This window comes from Cydia strobilella, chromosome 27, assembly GCF_947568885.1.
Source record: "Cydia strobilella chromosome 27, ilCydStro3.1, whole genome shotgun sequence".
NCBI classification, from domain to species: domain Eukaryota; kingdom Metazoa; phylum Arthropoda; class Insecta; order Lepidoptera; family Tortricidae; genus Cydia; species Cydia strobilella.
This window is the reverse complement of record NC_086067.1, coordinates 287,446-309,484: the sequence shown is the minus strand read 5'-3', so window position 1 is coordinate 309,484 and position 22,039 is coordinate 287,446. Positions and strand designations below refer to the sequence as shown.

At 35.1% G+C, this 22,039-nt stretch overlaps 1 protein-coding gene and 1 long non-coding RNA gene across 2 annotated transcripts in view; one reads left to right on the top strand and one right to left on the bottom strand.

The window, feature by feature from the left end:
- LOC134753672 (uncharacterized) overlaps positions 1 to 22,039 on the bottom strand; it is a 166,123-nt gene that overhangs the window by 38,728 nt on the left and 105,356 nt on the right. The gene's annotated exons all lie outside the window — the stretch shown is intronic.
- Positions 1 to 22,039, top strand: part of LOC134753666 (fasciclin-3) — a 294,636-nt gene that overhangs the window by 266,972 nt on the left and 5,625 nt on the right. The window contains exons 7-13 of the mRNA XM_063689608.1: positions 418 to 609; positions 2,739 to 2,950; positions 3,492 to 3,651; positions 8,915 to 9,028; positions 19,094 to 19,133; positions 19,667 to 19,717; positions 21,579 to 21,702. Of these exons, the coding sequence (XP_063545678.1) occupies positions 418 to 609; positions 2,739 to 2,950; positions 3,492 to 3,651; positions 8,915 to 9,028; positions 19,094 to 19,133; positions 19,667 to 19,717; positions 21,579 to 21,702 (893 nt within the window). The remainder of the gene's footprint in view (positions 1 to 417; positions 610 to 2,738; positions 2,951 to 3,491; positions 3,652 to 8,914; positions 9,029 to 19,093; positions 19,134 to 19,666; positions 19,718 to 21,578; positions 21,703 to 22,039) is intronic.

Genomic DNA, 22,039 nt, shown 5'->3' with positions numbered 1-22,039 from the left:
TATTAAGGTTGTATTAAAACTAACTTATACACTAAACATGCATTTCGAATGAACACCATGGCCGGGACAACAATATTATTACGCGCGTGCGATATAGACAGGAACAGGCGGGTCAATGTACGATATTCCTCGTCGTAAGCGTCCTTTCAAGGATCGAATACCGGTATATTTTTCATACAAATTAACCGGTATTCAATTTCGGCATCTCGGTTGCTTATGTATATTTTTCCATTTCATTTAGGTAATCTAATAACTCATTGTCCTTACCTAAATACTTATACAATATCAAAGAAATATTTCAAATGCTACTTAATATTTTGATTTTAAGTTATACCGGTAACAATCCCTGCTTTCTTTATCAACGGGTTGTTACATTTGACAAACATTTATAAATACCGGCATTATTATTTGTTCCAGGTGACGAAGAAATCCTGAACGGCCTCAAGCCCCCCGTCGTCTCCAACTCCTCGGAGCCAGGACTGGAAGATGTGACCCAGGAGCTCAATAAGGTGCTGACGGCTGATGATGACAAGAAACAGCTGGCTTGCCGCGTGTCGCATCTCGGACTCAATAGGCCTCTCGAGGCCCGCAGACAGCTTGATGTGCAGTGTAAGTGTGCTTAATGTAACTTAAAAATTAGAAATGCAAATCTGGTCACTATCCGGAACTCTAATGACCCGGGGGTGCCGATTGTCTCACTTTGGACATCATAGTCCTCTGGAGGCTAGGCGGCTTGATGTGCAGTGTAAGTGTGCTAAATGTAACAGCTTCTTAGTCTAGCTTAGTTAGTACGTGGTTGCGAAGCTAGAGGTCCTACAAACTGAACTCCAAAAAAATATCCGAAATTCAGAACTCAAGTTCAAAAAGCTTATAGATGGACAGAGGTAAGTTCGCTATGACAAAACTGTGATTTAATAACATGCCGATTTCCTCGTGTATACGCGCGACACGCACACATTCACAACTCGAAGGTTAAGCGGTGAACGGCTCGAAACCAGATTACAGTTTTGGCTTAGAGACCCTATTTCTGTGCTATCTAATCTATGAACTCTGTTGTCCTGAGATTGAATTTACCGGCATTTCATTGCCTGTTTCTGTTTCCTGTGTTATGAATGTTTTATAAGTATCTTCGTAAGGCCACATGTTATAAATATATTATATAGTGTTTGGATTTTATACATGGTGTACAATCGAAGGCAAAAATATCGATCCATGCAAATGGCTCAAAAATATGTGAACACGACCTTATTGTCTAAGGTGTATGAGCGTACACATATTTTTTAAACTTTGGGAATGTATATACAGGGTGTCCTTAGCCATTGGACAAATCCGAAATGTACATATGCATTAGGGTATTTAGAACTAGTATACAAAGTATCATAATAACAACCGGTGTAGCGGTTACGAAGAAATTAACAAATTACGATTTTTTACTTTGGAGCAGTCTGTATGTGTTAATAGCTCCTGAGGTAATAAATAGTATGAAACCTTCTTCGACCTTATTATCTTTTTTATTTATGACATAACTCGTCCTAAGACCCTTAAAATCCTGTATTGTGCTTATGTAAGGAGCAAGCTGGAATATGCATCTCAGATTTGGAATCCTCAATATCAAATTTATGTTGATAGGATTGAGCGATTACAAACTAAATTCATAAAATTCCTCTGCTTTAAAATGCATGTAAATTATAATTCTGCTAATTATTTTAGGCTGTGTAAAAAACATCACTTAATCCCACTTGTTAAACGCCGGGAAATTGCGGATATTTTGTATTTAATAAACATTATTAAAAGCCATGTTGATTGTCCTAGTTTACTTAGTAAAATCTCTTTCACTGTTCCATCGAGAAGGTTAAGGCACTTACGTCCCATTAGTACTAACGAGGCTTCCACTAAATATAGAAAAAACAGTTTTTTGTGCAGGGCAGGCAAGACTTTAAATAAAGTTTTGCTTAATTTAGACTTCGATATATTCAATGATAGCATATCTGTAATAAGAAAGAAATTAATTGCATTTTATATGGGTGATACTTCTTGCGCAGGTTCGGGCTCGGCTTACTAAAGTTGTCCTTTATAGGTGTATTTGCTTTTTGTTTTTTTTTTTTATTTATTTTTTGTTTAATCTTTAAAGTTTTGTGCAGTCAGCGGTTGAAGTGCATGGTTACTTTCTGAATGAATTCCATTCCTGTTGTGTCTATGCGGTTTTGCAGCTGGCAGTACACACTAACCTTGGCTTGTGCTGTCGGTACTTGTGTGTTGAACTGAATTTTAGTTATATTTGATTTTTGTATATTTAATTTTTATAAGTGAGAACCTGTAATTGGCTCTGTAATTCTATTGTAGCTTTAAAAATGTTTATAGCTGTTGGTTTTCCATGTATGAAATAAAAAAAAAAAAAAAAAAAAAAACTAAAGATTCTGACTTTTGACAAATGTCATCATTGCCGCACATTTTAGAACAAATTGTCAAAAACACTGCCAATGATTAATACAGCATGTTTCTTTTTGTTGGCAATCATTGGAATTAATTTTTGTTAGATTTTTTTTTTATCTTTTGTTCTAAGTAAAAAAATATTAACGTAAGAGCATTCCTGAGAAGTAACCCTACGTGGGATTTTAGGGTTTGTCCAATGGCTAAGGTTACCCTGTATATTTATGCCCTTGACTGTACCGACAGTGCTAATTAAAGTTATTTACAAGCTTGTCTCATAGTATTCATATAATATTTTATTTTCACAGACCCTCCTCGCCGCGCCGACGGCAACAGCGACGAACAAATCACCATCTTCGGCCTCAAGATCCAAGAAGACGGCCGTCTCAACGTCACCGTCAGGTCCAACCCTGAACCCACGGTGGAATGGAAGGTGTCAGATGTTACCCTGGTGCCTGGGCACCCTAACAGCCACCCTAATGAGAACAGCGTGTGGACTGCCCTCCATCCACTGCGATTGGTAAGTTACATACAGAGGTATACCATAAGAAGAAGACTAGAGGCAGATTAAGGCAGGCTAAGCTTAAGCCCTCCCTCAAAGACATTTGAGTCCCCCTATGAAAAGTGGTAGGATCTACCTAAATCTACCCTCTTTTGGATGTAATGCGAGGGGCATATCGTATTTTAACTACATAACAGAGTTCTTATATGTTTCTTTTACCAATAAAGTACTGTATCACAAGCCAAAGCGTCACAAATATTAATAAATGTCGAACATTATACAATAATTATATATCTATTATCTCTAACTAACAAACAGTACATTGTAATTTAAAAATAGCAGTAGTCACATTAGGATTTTTCTATTAATCTCTTACATTTTTCAATTAAGTAATACCATATAGAGTGAAACAGAGCACATTGCGGGTCTACGTTGAGTACAGAGTTGAGCTCTCTAGTGCGGTCGAGAGCGGCGCGTGCGAGCGCGGAGCGCAGCGTGCCGCAGCAGCTCATGTAACACTATTAGCTTTTAAATGTTGTATTTTGTATTCTTTCCCCAGCCTCAAGACGAAACCCACGGGAGTGGCTACTACAATATCACCCTCGTCCTGTCTCCCGTCACCAGCGAGGATGTCGAACGAAACTACTTCCTGACACTATCGAACAAGCATGGGGAGAAGCGGCTCATGGTCAAGCTGAGCACCCTGGAGCAACCTGCTGGTAAGTCCTCCCCCGTCACCAGTAGACGTGGAAAGGAACTACTTCCTACACTATCGAACAAGCATAGAGAAAGAGCTCATGGTCAAGCTTAGCACCCTGGAGCAACCTGCTGGTAAGTCCTCCCCCGTCACCAGTAGACGTGGAAAGGAACTACTTCCTACACTATCGAACAAGCATAGAGAAAGAGCTCATGGTCAAGCTTAGCACCCTGGAGCAACCTGCTGGTAAGTTCTCTCCTGTCACCAGTAGACGTGGAACGAAACTACTTCCTGACACTATCGAACAAGCATGGGGAGAAGCGGCTCATGGTCAAGCTGAGCACCCTGGAGCAACCTGCTGGTAAGTCCTCCCCCGGCACCAGAAGACGTGGAACGAAACTATTTGCTCACGCTGGCCAACGCTGGGAAGCGGCGGCACAGCCTAATGGTTAAGTTTGTTAAAACCGGACCGACAGGATGCAGGCCCGAGAGTGAAGTTATAGGTTTGTGAGGATCTATTGTTTCCCATAAAGTTTTAAGTCATAATGTATTGTTTGTCCACATTTTCGTTAGTCATAATTTGGTTTTTCTCAGAAACGCATAACCTTTCAGGATTACCATAAAACAAACCTAACCTAACCTATCTATAGGATAACCTTAGGAAAATCCTGAAAAATTAACGGTTTCAGAGTTATGACTAATGATAATATGACAATCATTACATTATGACTTTCAATAATTCAAAGGTACCCCGGTTTGTGAAGGTCGAAGCGTATGTCCAAAGGTACGGAGCGGCTCAGAGCGGAGCAGTTTCGTATAAGTAGCTGAAATATGTATAAAATCTGCAAGAAAGATCGGTACGTAAGTACATGCCTAGCTATTGTTGAGTTATGGTCGAGTGTTGCGACTTGCGAGCGAAAATTGAGAGGTTAAAAATTTGATATTCTGTAATGAATTGTCCACTATTGCTGTCAAGTTCTTTCATATTATAATGGACATGATAACTGCCTACTGAATACTTTTAATATACAGCTGAAACTCCTACTAAATACTATTTTTACTACATATTTTACATAACCTATAAGATAATTTCTTGCTGGTAAAATCACATATTTTATAACCAACAGCTCAGGCCTCGATCCTGCGTCTGAATGTATATGGTAAGACAAGATACGAATGATCTGATATTCGCGTTTTTTGCTTCAAGCCTGCATTGAGAATGATTTTTGAAATTATTGTTAAGATTTTGGCATGCTCGTCTTTTAAAATTGTTGTTGTTTAAATTTCAGATCGTTTTTTTTTTTATAAACAAGTTTAAATATACATCATTCCCACATTCGAATTACACTTTCTTGTTAATACAAAAAGTTTAAACTTCTTTTTCGACTCTTTTGGTTTATCCACATCGAACTTTTAATCTTGCAAAACAATTCTTTTATACTTAAGGCCGTTCCATCGGTTTGCCGCTGTCACTGTCACATTTTGCAAGAAAGAACGGGAAAGATAATGCACGCCAAGTGTCAATTTTGATCAAATTTTGTCGATTTTTATTTATTTTAAAAACGTTACGTTACAATATCGAAATTCGAAAGCTATGAAATTACTATTTAATTTAAGATTGTTTTTTCTTCTTTTTATGTTTATATTATCACATAATAAATAACCGAGTAAAGTTGGATTAAAAGTCCGAGTTAGAGGTTACTTTGGGAATTAATTGTATCGAGCGAAGTGTCATAATTCGTGTATCAGAAGCTATGTTATTAAAGATAATATAGTCAAGAACTACATATATTTTTTCCATTTTTAGAAAAACATGATCATGTAAAGAGATTTTTCGCCTTCTGGCTCAGGGAACCGCCTTAAGGTTTTTTTTACTCCTAAACAAGTAATTGTTATTAATTGGCGCAATTCAATGTTTTACCGTGTAGTCTTTTAAATATATCTATTTTTATAGGCATGTATGAATAATCTTAGATGGCGGAAAATATTAGTAAACTTTCAAATACATAATCTTAATTTTAATTCTGTAGGTTATTAAATTATGTATTCGATTAAATACTTATGGATGTGAAATATGCTCGAAGATGATTTAATATCTGGTCACCCAGATGCCATTGTATTTTAAAGCTTTATTTTGACAACTCAAAATTTCATTCAGCCCCATTTAGACGGTTCAACAACTTAAATGCTATTTTCGTTATAGTCTGCATCTTCTCAAATGACTTTTTCGTCTAAGACGGTAATCTGTTAAACAAAAGCCATTGTTCCTTTTGTGCGAGCGGTCGCCCATTGTGTACCATTGAGTGATCGCGTGCTACGGCGCGTGCCATTGTCAGAGACAATTGTACACAATGACCGACCGCTCGAAGAAAAGGAACAATGGCTTTTGTTTAACAGATTACCGTCTTAAAAACGAAAAAGTCATTTGAGAAGATGCAGACTATACTTTGCGGTATTTGGTCGATCGACTGAATTTATTTAGTACTCTTTAGTATGAATTATCTCAGATGATTTTTTCGGGCACGGGCCCTAATTTGTTAAGCAAAAGACTGTTTCTTTCGTCTACAGCACTTGCCAAAGCAACCATGTCGTTTAAAAAGCAACTATCGTGATAGTATTAGGGTTCAAACTTATGTGACAGCTCATTCAAGGTCGTCTCTTCTTTGGGGATAACAAAACCTGTTAACTCCGAATGGGCTGTTTCATGAAATTTAACCATACAAATATAATGGTAAATTTGCTTTTTAAACGGGCTTGTTCCTGTTAATGTCGGGGCTATTAGTAGTAACCAGTGTACACTGCATAAAGGAAACAATACCTTTTGTTTAACAGGTTACGGCCAGAGCCCGAAAAAATCACCTGAGATAATTCATACTATAGCAATGTGTCGAATATTGTATGTAGGTATAGTATGCGGTCTATCTACTGAGCTCGTTCACTTACCTGTACTGACAATGGCATTCTGTTAAACAAAAGTCATTATTTCTTTTGTGCCTGAGCGCGTGGCCTTTGTGCCTGATCGCGGGGCTATTGTGTGTGAGCCTCAGGCACAAAGGCCACGCGCTCAGGCACATGAAATAATGGCTTTTGTTTAACAGAATGCCATTGTTAGTACGTAAGTGAACGAGCTCAGTAGAGATAGCGTTAACTATACTTGAACCGTCTAAATGGGGCTTAAGTAACTCGTATTGGCAAGTTCTGATTTTTGGGCGACTAGACTGCATGATGTTTTTTTATAAATACATCCGTAGAGAACGGTATATACCTATTATTAGGAGCATGTAACTTGAATGCGAGTAGTTTAGAGATAATTCGTGTTTTAGTTACTAGTTGAATAATAACAGCTCGAAATGAAATGTCCCTATTATTCCAGTACTTATAGTATTAATGTGTTTAAATCTCTGACTATTGTAGTTATATGCCTTTTTTTTCAATTTATTTAGGTAAACAAACAATCACTACAAGGGAAACTTAAATATAGTATTTTTAACACTATTTACAGTATGTGTGACCAACACCGTTCACCACTTAATAAATACAAAAATTTTGATTATTCGGAGCTTATATACAACTGGAGCTTAAGGCTCCGGGAGACATTGATAAAAGAAAATATAAGTATTATTCATACATTATAAATTCATGAAGAAGATAAGAAAAAAATAAAAAAACCTTAACGCTAACCAGTTAACAGTGAAGTGCATGCAGTATTACGTTATATAAAAAAAATAGGTACTGACTTACGTTTTATATATGTATATAGATATTACATTTAGTTACTATCTCTAAGTACATCTATTACAACCTTGACCGTAAAATGTGTAAAAGCCTGCTATTTTTCCCCATTACTTAAATGTAGATAGATACAGTGGCGAAACTAGGGGGGGGGGGCGGAGGGGGCAAGTGCCCCGGGCGGCATCCAAGGGGTGGCGCCAAAATGGGCAAAAGGCAGCAGCAGGGAAACTTTTTTCAGTCGTCAGGGGGCGCAAATTTGGTGACTGCCCCGGGCGCAATATCCTCTAGCTACGCCCCTGGATAGATATAAATGTACCATGTCAACGGATATTTGTGTACTCTTTCTCTCTCTTTAAGAAATAAAGAAAGAAAATACATTTATTTAACGCCACAACAGATTACATATATGAAAAAAAAGGAAACATACAGACAAAAAACATTGGACGCTAAAATAGGACCCCACTCAGCATAATGCCGCGGTAATCCGCGGCGCTGGTTTTCAGTGAGGACCTGACTTAAAAACTATGAGTTGGTGGCGACACATACGCGAACGACACTAACAAAAAACACAGACAAAAAAAAGTAAGTAAGTAACCACCACAAACAAAAAAATAAAAAAATCTATACATACTAAACAACAAAAGAGAAAAAAATAAAAACAATAATGAAATATTAAATGCACAATGAATTAAGTATATATAAAAAAAAATAGAAAGAAAGCTTACAATATTTTTTTTTTTCAAAAAATAAATTAATTTGAATTAAAACTGTAACCTAAAAACTTAAAGCTAGCCACAAAACAGATAGATTGTGTACAGACCCGACAATACAAAAGTCTATCATCTTTACAAAATAAATATGCATATAAATACCCGCTTGGAAGGACCATTTCACTGCACATGAACTTCGAAAACAAACAAGCATAGGACTCGCCTAATAGAAAGCGTTCACCGCAGCCTATAGACGCTTGCAGGGGCGGCGTTAGGCGACGTGGGCCACGGCCTCGCGGTCTGAGTGGAGGCCCCTACCGTTTATGCATAATTAGGCCACCATAGAGGGCCTCGCGAAATGTACTTTCCCCACATAAAATTTTGGTCTCGCGCTGCCACTGCCCTGCATCAAAGGTATTTTACAAACCTGTTTTCCTTGTTTCGAATAATCCCGTAACCCCTTTCAGTCTTTTTAGGGTTCCGTACCCAAAGGGTAAAAACGGGACCCTATTACTAAGACTTCGCTGTCCGTCTGTCCGTCTGTCACCAGGCTGTATCTCGTGATCTGTGATAGCTAGACAGTTGAAATTTTCACAGATGATGTATTTCGGTTGCCGCTATAACAACAAATACTAAAAACAGAATAAAATAGAGATTTAAGTGGGGCTCCCATACAACAAACGTGATTTTTGACCGAAGTTAAGCAACGTCGGGCGGGTTCAGTACTTGGATGGGTGACCGTTTTTATAGATAATGGTACGGAAGTTACGGAACCCTTCGTGTGCGAGTCCGACTCGCACTTGGCCGGTTTTTTTTCAATATTTAATCTTAAAGTTTCTCCAGGAATGGAGCTTGAGGCCGGTGCGATAGTCGGCATCGTGGTCGGGGTCCTCATCCTGCTGCTGGCCGTCTTCCTCGTGGTGTTCGCCAAGGCCACCGACAGATGGTGCTTCGCAGGTTAGTTGTAGTTCCTACATCTAGATGGCGCTGTGTGTTCGTCGTGATTTCATGGTATTAGCACAGAGATGGAAGTACAGCCGGCCTAGCCAAGGTGACAATCGCTATCGCAACGACAACGAAACGCTTTGTGTCTCTCTATCACTCTTCCATATTAGTGCGACAGTGACAGTTGCGTTTCGATCGCTACGGAGCGTAAGCGATTGGCATGTTGGCTACGCGGCCAGATGTGAAAGGTATAGATAATTACTGAAAAGTTGGAAAAGATCTGACAAATCTGGGAAACTTCCTAAATTTTTTGTAAAAACCTTTTCAACTTTTTGGAAACTGCGTAACTAGCACATCTGTAGTTTGATGATAGGCAGAGGTGGGATTGCTAAAACAAAACCGTGATTTCATGACATGTTACGAGCAACATGCACCCACATTCACAACTCTACTGCAAGCGGTGAATAGCATAACCTCAATAAGTGAGGAGGTATGTGTGTGTGCAAAATCGTCTCACTATTAAGTCACCGTTTTGTTTTAAGCGACTCACCCCTGTTTATGTGTCAACTCTGTTGTAGGCATTACTAGTCTCTTTTTGAAACAGGTAAATGATTTCATTGTGAAGCCATCCATAGAATTGAATGTTACGCTTGCATTGTGCTTTTATTGGCTTTTCATATTAATTAATTTAATCACGAAGCTAGATTTCTTCCAGTGGCTTGCTTATATCCAGAAATACACAAAAATATTACTGCTTCAGGAATACACATACACCTTAAGAAATATGCTATATTTCTAAACTTCTAAATCAAATTCACGTATATAAATGAAGACACGTTATTAAAAATGTTTTAACACTTTCGTACACTCATAGTCAAATTTAGAGGAACGCAAAAAAAAGTTTAATTACTCATTTTAATAACAAAACTTCCGTGAGACACAGACATATTAATAATATTCGAGCGTTTTTCGACTTAAAATACGTGTGACCCGTTATTAATATATTTAATTACTCATTTTGAAATTACTTTATTAGGTGTTGTAATACTTGTAATCCAATAACTAAACCTTTTTTGTCTTCCTCTAAATTTCACCATGAGTTTATGCATTTTATTTCAATTTTACAAAATAATAAAAAATGATTGCACACATTTACCTTTATTTTTATTCAAGGTCAACATATATTAGGCAAACCACTGTAACTTGGTCGTGATTACTGTTTAGGTACAGTCGCCATCAGATATATCGGGGCGGCCGAGGTGCTCACAAATATCTGAACACACCTCTATTGTCAAGGCGTTAAGTGCATGTTCAGATATTTTTGAGCAACTCGGCCGCTCAGATATATCTGATGGCCACTGTACATACCGTCGCTGTTGTGACTACTCCGACTACTCGTAGGTACATTTGTAGGAATCATGAAAAAAATATTGTGCAACTATTTGACATTTTAGGCATGCCAAGGAATGCGACCTTATACGATATTATATGCAGTTCGTCAAGAAATTCACAATCATTTTAATAAAATAATGAATAATGAAATATTCCATACTAAATGTTTACTATATTTCTAGAGTTTATAGAGCAATTTATATCAGCAAAAGAAAAAATCGTCCTTACTGATTTAATTTTTTATTTTTAATATGATTGTGTATTTTAAGTATTTTTCCCCATAATAATCGCTTCGATCCTTGCACAAAAAAAATACAAAAAATTATCAGGATTACGATTTTAACCCGTAGTTATTGTTAAGTGTTTTCACGGCAGTGTTCGTCTGTATGTTATTATTATAATCAATTGTACTCGTATATTTAGAATAGTATTTAATTATATTTTTACAAAAGCGATGTAATATTTAGCGATCAAGAACGAAAATTTTTGATTTAATTTTTGCATGAATTTAACTTTCAAATCTTTAAATTATATTTACGCATGATCTCTCTGGTTATTGTTTATTAAATTACTTTATATGGATGTTAAAACTGTTTGGATTATATCATTATGACTAACGCATGTTTTTTAACTTTTTATAAACATGCATGTTTCCTTATTAATTCATGAATGAATTTAATATTTACCTAGTTAATAATGACACAAATACATAAAATTTTCTTCATATTTTAGAATATAAAGCATAATACTATTATAGTGAAAGTAGACAAAAAATACACAGGTGCCAGGGCTCTTTCCCCAGTAAAATTAAAATTCCAATTTTTTTTTTGTTTTTCTTTTTAACCTAGCACGAGGAATCCTAATATGGGGCGGTTTTCTGTAGTTCCTGTAGTTTATGTGGTGATGGTTGTAGTTACTATTAATAGCTAAACATACAGCTAAATACATATAAATCTGCGCTAGGCATTGGTTTCTTCCTTTACGAAAGGCAGTGATTACTAATCAATATTAAATAAATCATTTAAGAAATAACTCCAATTACCTACCTGTCTCGCCAATCTATTGTTAGTGATCACAAATAACATTTTATTAAGATTAAAATCCTACATGCAGTCTATGTGAGTGGCATATACCTAATACCTATGTACAAATTCAAATATTTTATTATGTTAGTTTAAATTGAAACTAAAGTTTGATTCAAAGGAAAGCGATTATCTGCGGAGCAAATTTTTCGTTACCTACTCAATATTATAACTGAAATTATAAATTAATATATAAAAAAAGCACATTCATATCCGCTATTAATGTCTTTAATCATCTGCCTAATGAAATAAAAAGCCTCGAAGGAGATACCTTTAAAAGATGCTTAAAAAACTTTTTAATAGACAAAGTCTTCTATAACCTAAAAGAATTTTATAACTCTGTAAACCTAAATGTATATTAAAATTTAGTTTAAGATTACTTAGTTTAAGATAAAATAAATTGTATGCCCGAAAAGGGTAAAACTGTTGATACCCATAAAAAAATGTACCTAGCTATACTTCTTGTACCTACACAGTTTGAACAATGAATGTTTCTGATTTCTGATTTCTGATTTCTTAAATATATCTAACTTTTATTATAATATTGTAAATAGTTCTTTTATGCATTAGTATAACGTTGGAAGCGGGTTAACTTATAAAACAAGAAATGCCTACAAAACTAAAAGCACTTAACCTATTTTTTTTGAAAACTTACGCTTCTTCAATGCATTAAAGATAAAATCAAACTCGTCTAATTTAACAGACATTTGCTATTTGTTAATTATTCTATTTACAAAGTTATGCCGATGCGCCTTACTTAGCTTATAATAATAATAACAACGTTAATTCAACAAAAATGTGTCTGATACCGTGTCCAGTGATCCACTAAAATAATTAAGAATTGACAAGTTTTAAAACATATAGCAATTTAGAGTTAAGAGAAGTCTATTTATACGTCATAATTTCATAGAAGTTTGACTTTTAAAATAACGCATTGCGTGTGCTATTAAAATCGTTGCAGACATCTCTTGGTCTAACTCTAATAAAATCTAGTATAATTCAATAGCTTTTGAAGATCGGCTAAATATAAGAATATAACCTATTTAACAAGGACAAGTACAGAATTTCGAAACTTCTGACATCAAAAATAGTATTTAATAATACTGCGTTTTCTTTCAACATATTGGTGGAATAATATAGACTAAAACTTATATTGAGGACGCGATTTCGGTGTACAGAATAAAAATAACATAAAAACTACAATAAAATATAAATTAAAACATTAAAATAACATAAATTCGTATTTGTATGAAATTTTGGTAAATAACCGGTTATTAACCGGTTTTTTCATACAATTAAAAACCGGTTTACATTCCCTAGCACTAAATAATAACTGATCATGTTAACAATTTCACTAATGGTGGGTTGGCCGGTAATAACTTAAAAATAATACAATATTAACAGTATCTATCCTACATACGTCCTACTGCTGGGCACAGGCCTCCTTTCAAGCACAAGTAAATTATATACAAAGAAAAAAGAGATGCTATGTTCTTGGCCCATGCCATGAACTTAGATCGATCGAAGAGTTATCAAAATTGTGCTAATAATAAAACCACTATCAAATAACTATACCTCATCATAACTGACCACTGGGTCAAAATTACTTTGGTTGTTTTGTTTTTTCCTCAAAAAATGTGACGGGGCCTTCGTGTGAGACAAAATATAGTTTTTTTTATGTGTATCGTATTATCTACAGCTAAAAAGACATGCATTGGCAGCCGACTTTTTTTATTTAAATGCGCTTATTTATTTTAAAGCGGTATTTAAAAACAAAACAAAGAAAATAGTTTTGACCCCACTACAACAGTAAACTTGGCCAACCATACAAAACCTAAGAAACCAAAGCAAAAGTTAGTTCTTGATCGCTATATATTGCTCAGGGTCGCCTCCCTTGGACGGGGACTCCGAGGCTCCGCTGCCACCGCACGACGACGTCAAGGGCGCCGAGAACCCGACGCACGACCACGAATACATCGGGAACGGGAACACGAAGAAACCCGACACCCCTGTCTAGGAGGGCTAGGAGACAAGAAAAGATTGTGTTGGTTCAGTTGCTTTTATTATGGGCCAATAGTATTTTTTAAATAAAATTCGACGATTCAGTAACATAAACACAAAGAAATCCGACACCCCAGTCTAGGAGGGCTAGGAGACAAGAAAATATTTTGTTGGTTAAGTTTCTTGTATCCGATTTAGGGCGAATAGTATTTTTTAATAATATCGACGATTTAGCAACATAAACACGAAGAAATCCAACCCCCGAGTTTAGGAGACACGTTTAAAACTAGAGGTCTTCCTAGACCTCTAAATAAGTAAATAATTCTAAAAACTATGTTTTGTTGGTTTAACTTGCAACCGATTTAGGGCCAATAGTACTTTTTTAGTTCCACTGTTACTTAATGATAAAAAAAGCTTACACTTTAAAAATTGGCCCTAAGTTGTGATTGGTGTCAATGGAATTATATAGTTAGCTGTCGGCTAACGATTAATTAATTAAGTTGCAATGAAATTGGTCACAGGTCACAGCTTTCTTACCTATTCGTTTTTTAATGTCTTTATACTATTTGTTTGAATAACTAAACATTTTGTAATTTACTTTTATTACTATAATAAGAGTGAACGATTAAACATCTAAACTGTTTATAAAAAATATCTGCAAATATAAATTCAATATTGTCTAGTTATTTTTTCCGTTATTTTAACCTTAACGCATCATTGCCAGCGCGGACTATGTGCTACGTTAGTAGCCGATAACACATGTTTTGCTTTGTAGCGAATAGCGTCTACGAACAGTGAACCCCCCATGCGGGTCGCTAGCAGTGTATGTGTTAAACTAAATATTTAAATATAGCCAAAAGCTTCATTTATTCAAATTTTATTCTTATGCCACTTTAATGCACTAAATTTAACTATAATTGACCAAAAATATAATTACTGTTTAAAGATATTTTGATCTCGCAAGAGCGACAGTTACAATGTATTTTAAATTTAAATTTAGATGTATTTTACATTTTAATTTGAATTTAGTTTCGTATAGTGCCAGATGTGTTTAGAGTTGTTACTTATTAATATATTCTAGGGTAAAGTGTAACTTTTAAATCTGATAATTACTGACTTAGATTTTTTAATAAAGAGATTATGCAGTTTGAATATTTTAAAATTTAATACTGGAATAAAGTTTTAAATTTATTATAAATGTTTATATTTAAGCCTGATCACATTTTTGTAACTACGGAGATAAAAAAACGAGTTTATTTTGGTGTATCAATTTGGCATCTTTTATTTTGTTACAAGAAGCATTTTATGTAACAACATGACATTAAAATCTCAATAATAGTAAACAACGAAAAATAATCCCATCGTATATATGATTAAGTAAAATAAATAAAGTTAATAAGATTAGTGTAAACAAATAGAAAAAAAATCTTTAATTTTTAAATAGGACATTTTCGCTAAATGTTTCTTTTTTGCTGAAAATTTCATTTTATGCAAGTTTTTACTTGCCCTACAGAAACATTTTAAATGTAATCTAATAATAGTTTAAGTATTATGTTCGTACCACCATTTTTATAAAATGTTATGTACATAAATCATAGTAAAATAAACTTCATTTGTACTGTATACTTTTTTAAGCTTTTTAGCTTTTATCTTTAGCTGTTTGATTTTTAGATGGTGGGCAAGCAAACTGTTTTTATTTCATTAAATGTAATGCTAATATCAATTATTGACATGAAACTAAGTTAAATATACGTTCATCTACTAACTTACAATGAATACCATAGAAAATTTTAAACAGTTTGCCTACACACTGGCAAAAAAAAGTGAACTTTTGTAGAGTTCTAGAGTTTTTGACAGGTTATCTGAAAATTGAGCTTACACAACTTTTTTATTCTTATATTGATTGTAAAATGCTGGTTAAATAATTGCGTGCCTCTAGCAATGATTTTTGACGAAATTTTGGTACAGATCTTTACATAGATATGTTATAAATATTTAACGTAGTGACTAAACTAATAAGCATTTGTGCCACTTTTAACCAAAAGGGTACTTATTGTCGGTTGTCAATAAGGCGCTATTTCCATATAGCTTCAATTCGAAATCAACCTTATCGACGAGCGACAATGTGGTACCTTTTGGTTAAAAAAAGTCACATTTTATAAAGTACTTATACATGACAATTTTAATCGTAATGTTTTTAGAAATAAATTAATTTAGTAGTTTAATGACCGACTGCGTTGAATGTTATAAAATATAATATATATTACTTACTATTTAAAGTATTTTGCTATTATTTAATGAAATAAAATATATAAATTGTTTAATACGGTAATATATAGAGCTTTTAAATGATTCACATGAATTTACAATAAAAAGATCGCTAGAGGCGCGCAGCGGCAGCCATTTTTAATTTTTACATCTTAAGTTAGTGCGATAAGTCACCTCCATTGTGATTTAATAGTATTTCGATTAAGGATTTATTTTTGTACCAGTTTAGTTTTAATAATTAGCTTTTGCAAACTTATGTAAGCCAATCTCTATACCATCACACTGTTAACTGGCAAATCGTAAATATTATTTCAATGACATAAGTCACATAAGGGTACACCGATGATCAATTAATAGTGTCATTGTCACCGTTATACCTCCTGTGCTGAATGATGGTCCCTACAGTTTCTTCAAGTCTCTTTTGGTTGGGCTTAGTTAAAGAAAACAATTGAAGAAATATGTTTTACCGTGTATTTATTACTTTAAATTTCTAAATAAATTAATGTGCTAAGCTTCCAAAAAATGTCTATAGTTTGAATCTTCTCAAATGATTTTTACGCTGAAGACCCTAATCTATTTAACAAAAGCCATTGTTTCTTTTGTGCGAGCGCGTGGCCATTGTGACTGAGTGCGTGCCACGCACTGAGACACAATGGCCACGCTTTCAGACACAATGGCCACACGCTCAGACACAATGGCCACGCGCTCACACAAAAGAAACAATGGTTTTTGTTTAACAGATTAGGGTCTTTGGCGTAAAAATCATTTGAGAATATTCAAACTATACAAACATTTTACGTGACAGCTACTGAACTGACATAGATACCATCATTCAACGCGCGAGGAGTACAGTCACGGTCTAAAATCGTCACAGACAGACAATGGGAAGGAAATATGTAAACACTAATATATAGTATGAATTTTCTCAAATGATTTTTACGCCTCACACCCTAATCTGTTAAACAAAAGCCTTTGTTTCTTTTGTTCAGCGGTTACCAATGCTACCGCTACTGACTGAACGGGAACAAACTCGTTTAAAAATAAATTTTACCGTCCTATTTATATAGTTCAAATTTATGTAGCAGCTCTGTATTCTGAGGCCACACATATGCAACCTTTTGTCCTTCATTACCCTCGTTATCTCAGTGAGCTGTTACATTTTGAACCTTAATACTATCACGATAGTTGCTTTTTAACGACATGGTTGCTTTGACACGCGCTTGGCACGCGACTAAGACGCCTCTCCTTATAAGAAACCAAGGCTTTTGTTTCACGGAAGGATCTGAGGCCTAAAAATCATTTGAGAAAATTCATACTATACGTATATATGTATAAATATTTAAGACCTTGAATGTGTCTTGTGTGTGTGTGTGTTACAGAGAGAAAATTTTGTTATCATATATACTAAATACTCTAAATGGACAGAATATATAATTGAACCTGTTGCGGTGAATCTTATACACCTTTAATATTTAACCTTCAAACAGCGACTTTTAAATAGAAATTTTCATTTTCCTGACAAAGCTAACAACATCGTAAGCTTTCTGTTAAAAAGTAGCTTTTTGAATCTCTGTTTACAATATTTAGATTTAATTAAACCAACAGGAGTTAACTTCATGAATTTGTAATTAATTATGAACAGATCTAAATTCAGTATATTTTTCGCATCATAATTGACACGATAAACACTTTCTGTCAAATTGTCAATAATGTAAACTTCCGAACACTGCCGTTTGACACTTTTGTAAACTTTTCTAGCTTCTTTAAGCTCAATATTACGTAGCTTGGTAATAGGCATTTTGACAATTTTTAAATAAATATATTTAATACGCGACTCGTCTGGACGCCACTGTGCAATTAATAACACGATTACAATTTAATAATTATTATTAAATCACATGATACATTATACTATGTAAAATATTTTTTTGCGATGGAGAAGGCTGTTAATTTGATTGCCTCTGGCATTGTCGAAATTCGTTTTTTTTTTTTAATAAACCGTCGACGTTTCCGTTATAATCATTTTTTATCAACTTCTTTGCAAGGCGCATCACACACGGACTAAAATTGAATATCCAAATAGCAAAAGGTTTTAATAACAAAACTGCCGTGAGACACAGACATATTAAATATATTAATAACGGGTCACTCACGTATTTTAAGTCGAAAACGCTCGACATGTTTCACTCCGTCCGTACCGAGGAGCGTCGTCGTCGAGTGTTTTCGACTTAAAATATATGAGTGACCCGTTATTAATATATTTAATATATCAAAAGGTTGCCTAAGGTTAATGAAATAAAATGAAATAAAAACATTTATTGTCAGACCACAGGTAGAAATATAAAAGATGTTAATGGTGATAATTTAAGTCCTTTTTCGCAGTCTACCGTACTGACTAAATTCAGAATATTGTCTATGGCATATGGTTTTTTATCTGTAGCCCATGGTATTTCGTACAAAAAATCCTCATATCTGAATTTATTCCGCAACCATAAATATTTCGGTTTTTAATTTTAAACGGTCATGATGAGTTCAAAAATCATTCATCAAAAAGTCTTGATTATTTGCAACTATTTAGATTACATTTGTAATCAAAAATATTTTAAATTGTAAAGGGGTGTTCAGACGCGTCGTAGGAATGTTCACTTTGTAAAGACTATACCGTTAGAATGTATGAATAATCATCGGTGTTTACGATCCATATTTAACGATACGATGAATAAAAAGTATTTATTAAAATAATCATTTGTTTTTTTACTGCCCTATTAACAATAGTAGTTAGCTACCAGGACCACTAAGTACCAGAGACCCGTATCACGAACCCTACAAGGGTCCTACTTGTCTCTTACGGTAAAAATTTCTGACTAAGGTTAGGTGGGGTAAGAGTCTTACCCCACCTAACCTTAGTCAGAAATTTTTAAGATGACCGAATAGCAGGAAAAGCTAGCAAGGGCAACATATAGAAATTTTAATTATAAGATTTATAAGTAATCCTAACCATAAATTAAGTGAATCTTTATATAATATATAATCTTTCGATTAAAATCATATTAAAATAGGTTACAAGATTTTTATACGTTTCATAAGACTTGCTACTTGCTTGACTAGCTTAAATCAGTAAATTAATCACATAAATACATTTATTACCAAATTTTTAGTAATCTAGAGAAAGAAAAGTTTTGAATAAAATAAAGTAATCATCTAAGGTATACGGTTTCAAAACAATTAATAATAAGAATACACTAATAAATTCATATAAATTACAATGTATTATAAATATTCGACTTTTGAGATAAATTTAAAAATTTTATCATTTTATTTTTAAAATTTTTAGGAGGCAGAGGACGCGATCACACTAAGAACTCTGGAGAATCGTAAGTGTCTTTTAAATTTTATTTTATATTGTTCTATTAAATTTACAACATTAAGAAATGCATAAATAACTTAAATCTTTATATATATATTTAAGTTTATTAATTTGTACAATTTATACATTTTTAAAACAGTTCTGATGACATTTTACTTAAAACCCTTTTATCCATTTTCACTAGTAACCGTAATCAAAATTACTATTTATTGAATATTAACATTATTAAATGGCTTTCTACCTTTTATAATTGCGGCAATATACAGTCAAAAAATAGTTATTTGTTTCACAAGAGGGAAAACTTATTATTTAACTTATCGTGCTTTTATTATTGAGCAAGTGAAAGATTCCAAAATTAAGTCACTTTCCACTTTATTTACAAATTATGTCCTGGATATGAGTCCTAGATAAATGTGTCACTATGAAGTAGTATTGTAACGCCAATAATGATATTTTTTGACTGTATAACCGTACCTGTGTAATATACGTTTAAACAAATGTGTACCCTATCGCTTTGTAAATAAAGCCTGTTTTGTCAAGGACGCCGGCGGGCGATGTGCTTATTGAGGGGTTCCCGCTGCCTTCTAGAACGTATGTGGCTAACTTTTGACTTTTACGGTGGCTTATTATTGTGATAAGACAGACGTGTTAATAATATCGGTTAAGCTAACTCTTGTCTTATAAATTGAAATAAATCTCATATACTAAAGATAAAAAATTACCAAGCCCTCCAGGGTGCTGAGGCCGGAATCAAACCGGCATCTTCCGCTTACGCGGCAAACGTACCTCTAGTCCATGCACACACAGTCACGGCGGTACCCGTCTCAATTTCTCGAGTCATGCAATCTTTGAAAGAGTTGACATCCTTTTCACAAAGTCTAACCGGTCAATTCTAACAACGTGATAATTACTAGATAGTGTAGATACGAGAACAATACGAGATCTAATAGATAAGTACGTTATAGTATAGTACTCAACTAGTTATCTTTTGCAGTTCAATTCGAGAAACCAATTGTCATTAGCTAGACATACACGCACGGATTTGCCCGTCGGATCTGCCTGAAAGATGTGTCTGACGGACACATTCGTCAATGTGTGGCGAGAAATAGACACAGATTTGTCCGCAGGATGACCGTCCGCTGCCCATCTGTGTCTACTTCATATTCATATTCATTTTATTTGGTAATATTTAATTACATGTCAACCTTAATATAAAATATATTACGAATAGCATTATTATCATTAGAGCGTCTTACCCTATGTATTAGAGAATAACTCCCTATGGTCGTAATACGCCTGCTCGAGAAGCCATTTTTTGAGCTTAGTCTTAAATATAGGCGCACTTGGTGCAGCAGTAATGTCAGCCGGTAGGTGACTTCTCGACAGACATTGACGGATGTGTCCGCCAGACACATCTTTCAGGCAGATCCGACGGGCAAATCCGTGCGTGTATGGCTAGCTTAGGGCTAGCTTAGGCTAGCTATTTCACGCTACAATTATTGTGACGTTTTGGGATATCCATTGAATGTCTAAGTAATATCTTAAGCAAATCTTAAAGACATCGTTCAACGTTCAAGAGGATATTCGGAATCGCGGAAATGTTAAATTTGACATGACTTTCTTAAATATCTCGTTATCGTTTCTGTTTCATATCTAGTGGATATCTAGTTGATATCCAGATCATTGTTCGAATTGAGCCCGTAAGGAGCGAGAAGTTTTTTGCCCAATTTTATACCCAAGAACATTTTTGTCCCCGTCAAACCAAATATGATAATGGTTTGTTAAATATTTTTAAGGCCTACTTGCACCATTCCACTATCCCGGGATTAACCGGTTAAACCTGAAGTTACCATGGTTACCAGTACAATTTGACACTGATTTAACGGTTTATTTAACCGGTTAACGCCGGGTTAATGGGATGGTGCAAGTGGCGCTAGAGTTTCATTTTCTAAATTAGTTCTGTCTTATCCCATTTAAAATACTTACACTTTACTAACCAGGCACGGAAACTGCACGATGTAGGTATTGATGTTTTCTTTTTTAATCACACGCTTTTTTATGTTTTAACTCATAATTTTCTTTCCTTCCCCTTGGCGCCATTCATTTATTACGTAAGGCAATTTAGGGGGGTAACTTTAGGCCAAGGTCTGAGTAACTTGGACCTTCGGAAACTTGGTTGCCAGACATGTAGGCGCTTTGGTGTGCATGTCGTTTCCAGATAAGGTCGTAACAGACGGGCGTACAGGACCGCGACCTTGGTCCAGTCAGAGGCCTGTGCCATCGTGTGTGGTGGTCTACCGTACGTCCGTTAAGGACGCAGCTATAAGTGAGGGCGAGAAAGAGATTTGACCGAACCAAGGTCGCGGTCAGGTGCGCCCGTCTGTTATAGCTTCAAGACGATCAATTCTAACCTGATTCTGACCTGACTTGCATACTAACATACATTTGTCAGTAGCGACACGGAGAGTGCGGTCGGCGGGAGGCCGTCGCGGTTAGCGAACCTGGGGGCGCGTGTTCGATCAGTGCTGCCGAGAGGGAAGGATAAAGTGCAAGCTACGGAGCCACAGGCTGACAAGGTTCGTATACAAGTTGAGCCTAAACGCACAGACAAAAAAAAAGAGTAGATAGCTAGTTTAGACTGTGGCTAGGTGCGCGGAAAGTAGATACAGTTGCCACTGTAGCCCTAAAAACATCGATCAAAAATATTTAAAAAAACCGGATAGGTGCGAGTCGGACTCGCCCACCGAGGGTTCCGTTTTTGGTACGTTTGTTATAGCGGCAACAGAAATACATTATCTGTGAGATACAGCCTGGTGATAGACAGACGGACAGTGGGGTCTTAGAGAGTGGAGTAATAGGGTCCCGTTTTTACCCTTTGGGTACGGAACCCTAAAAATAGATAGACAATTAGTT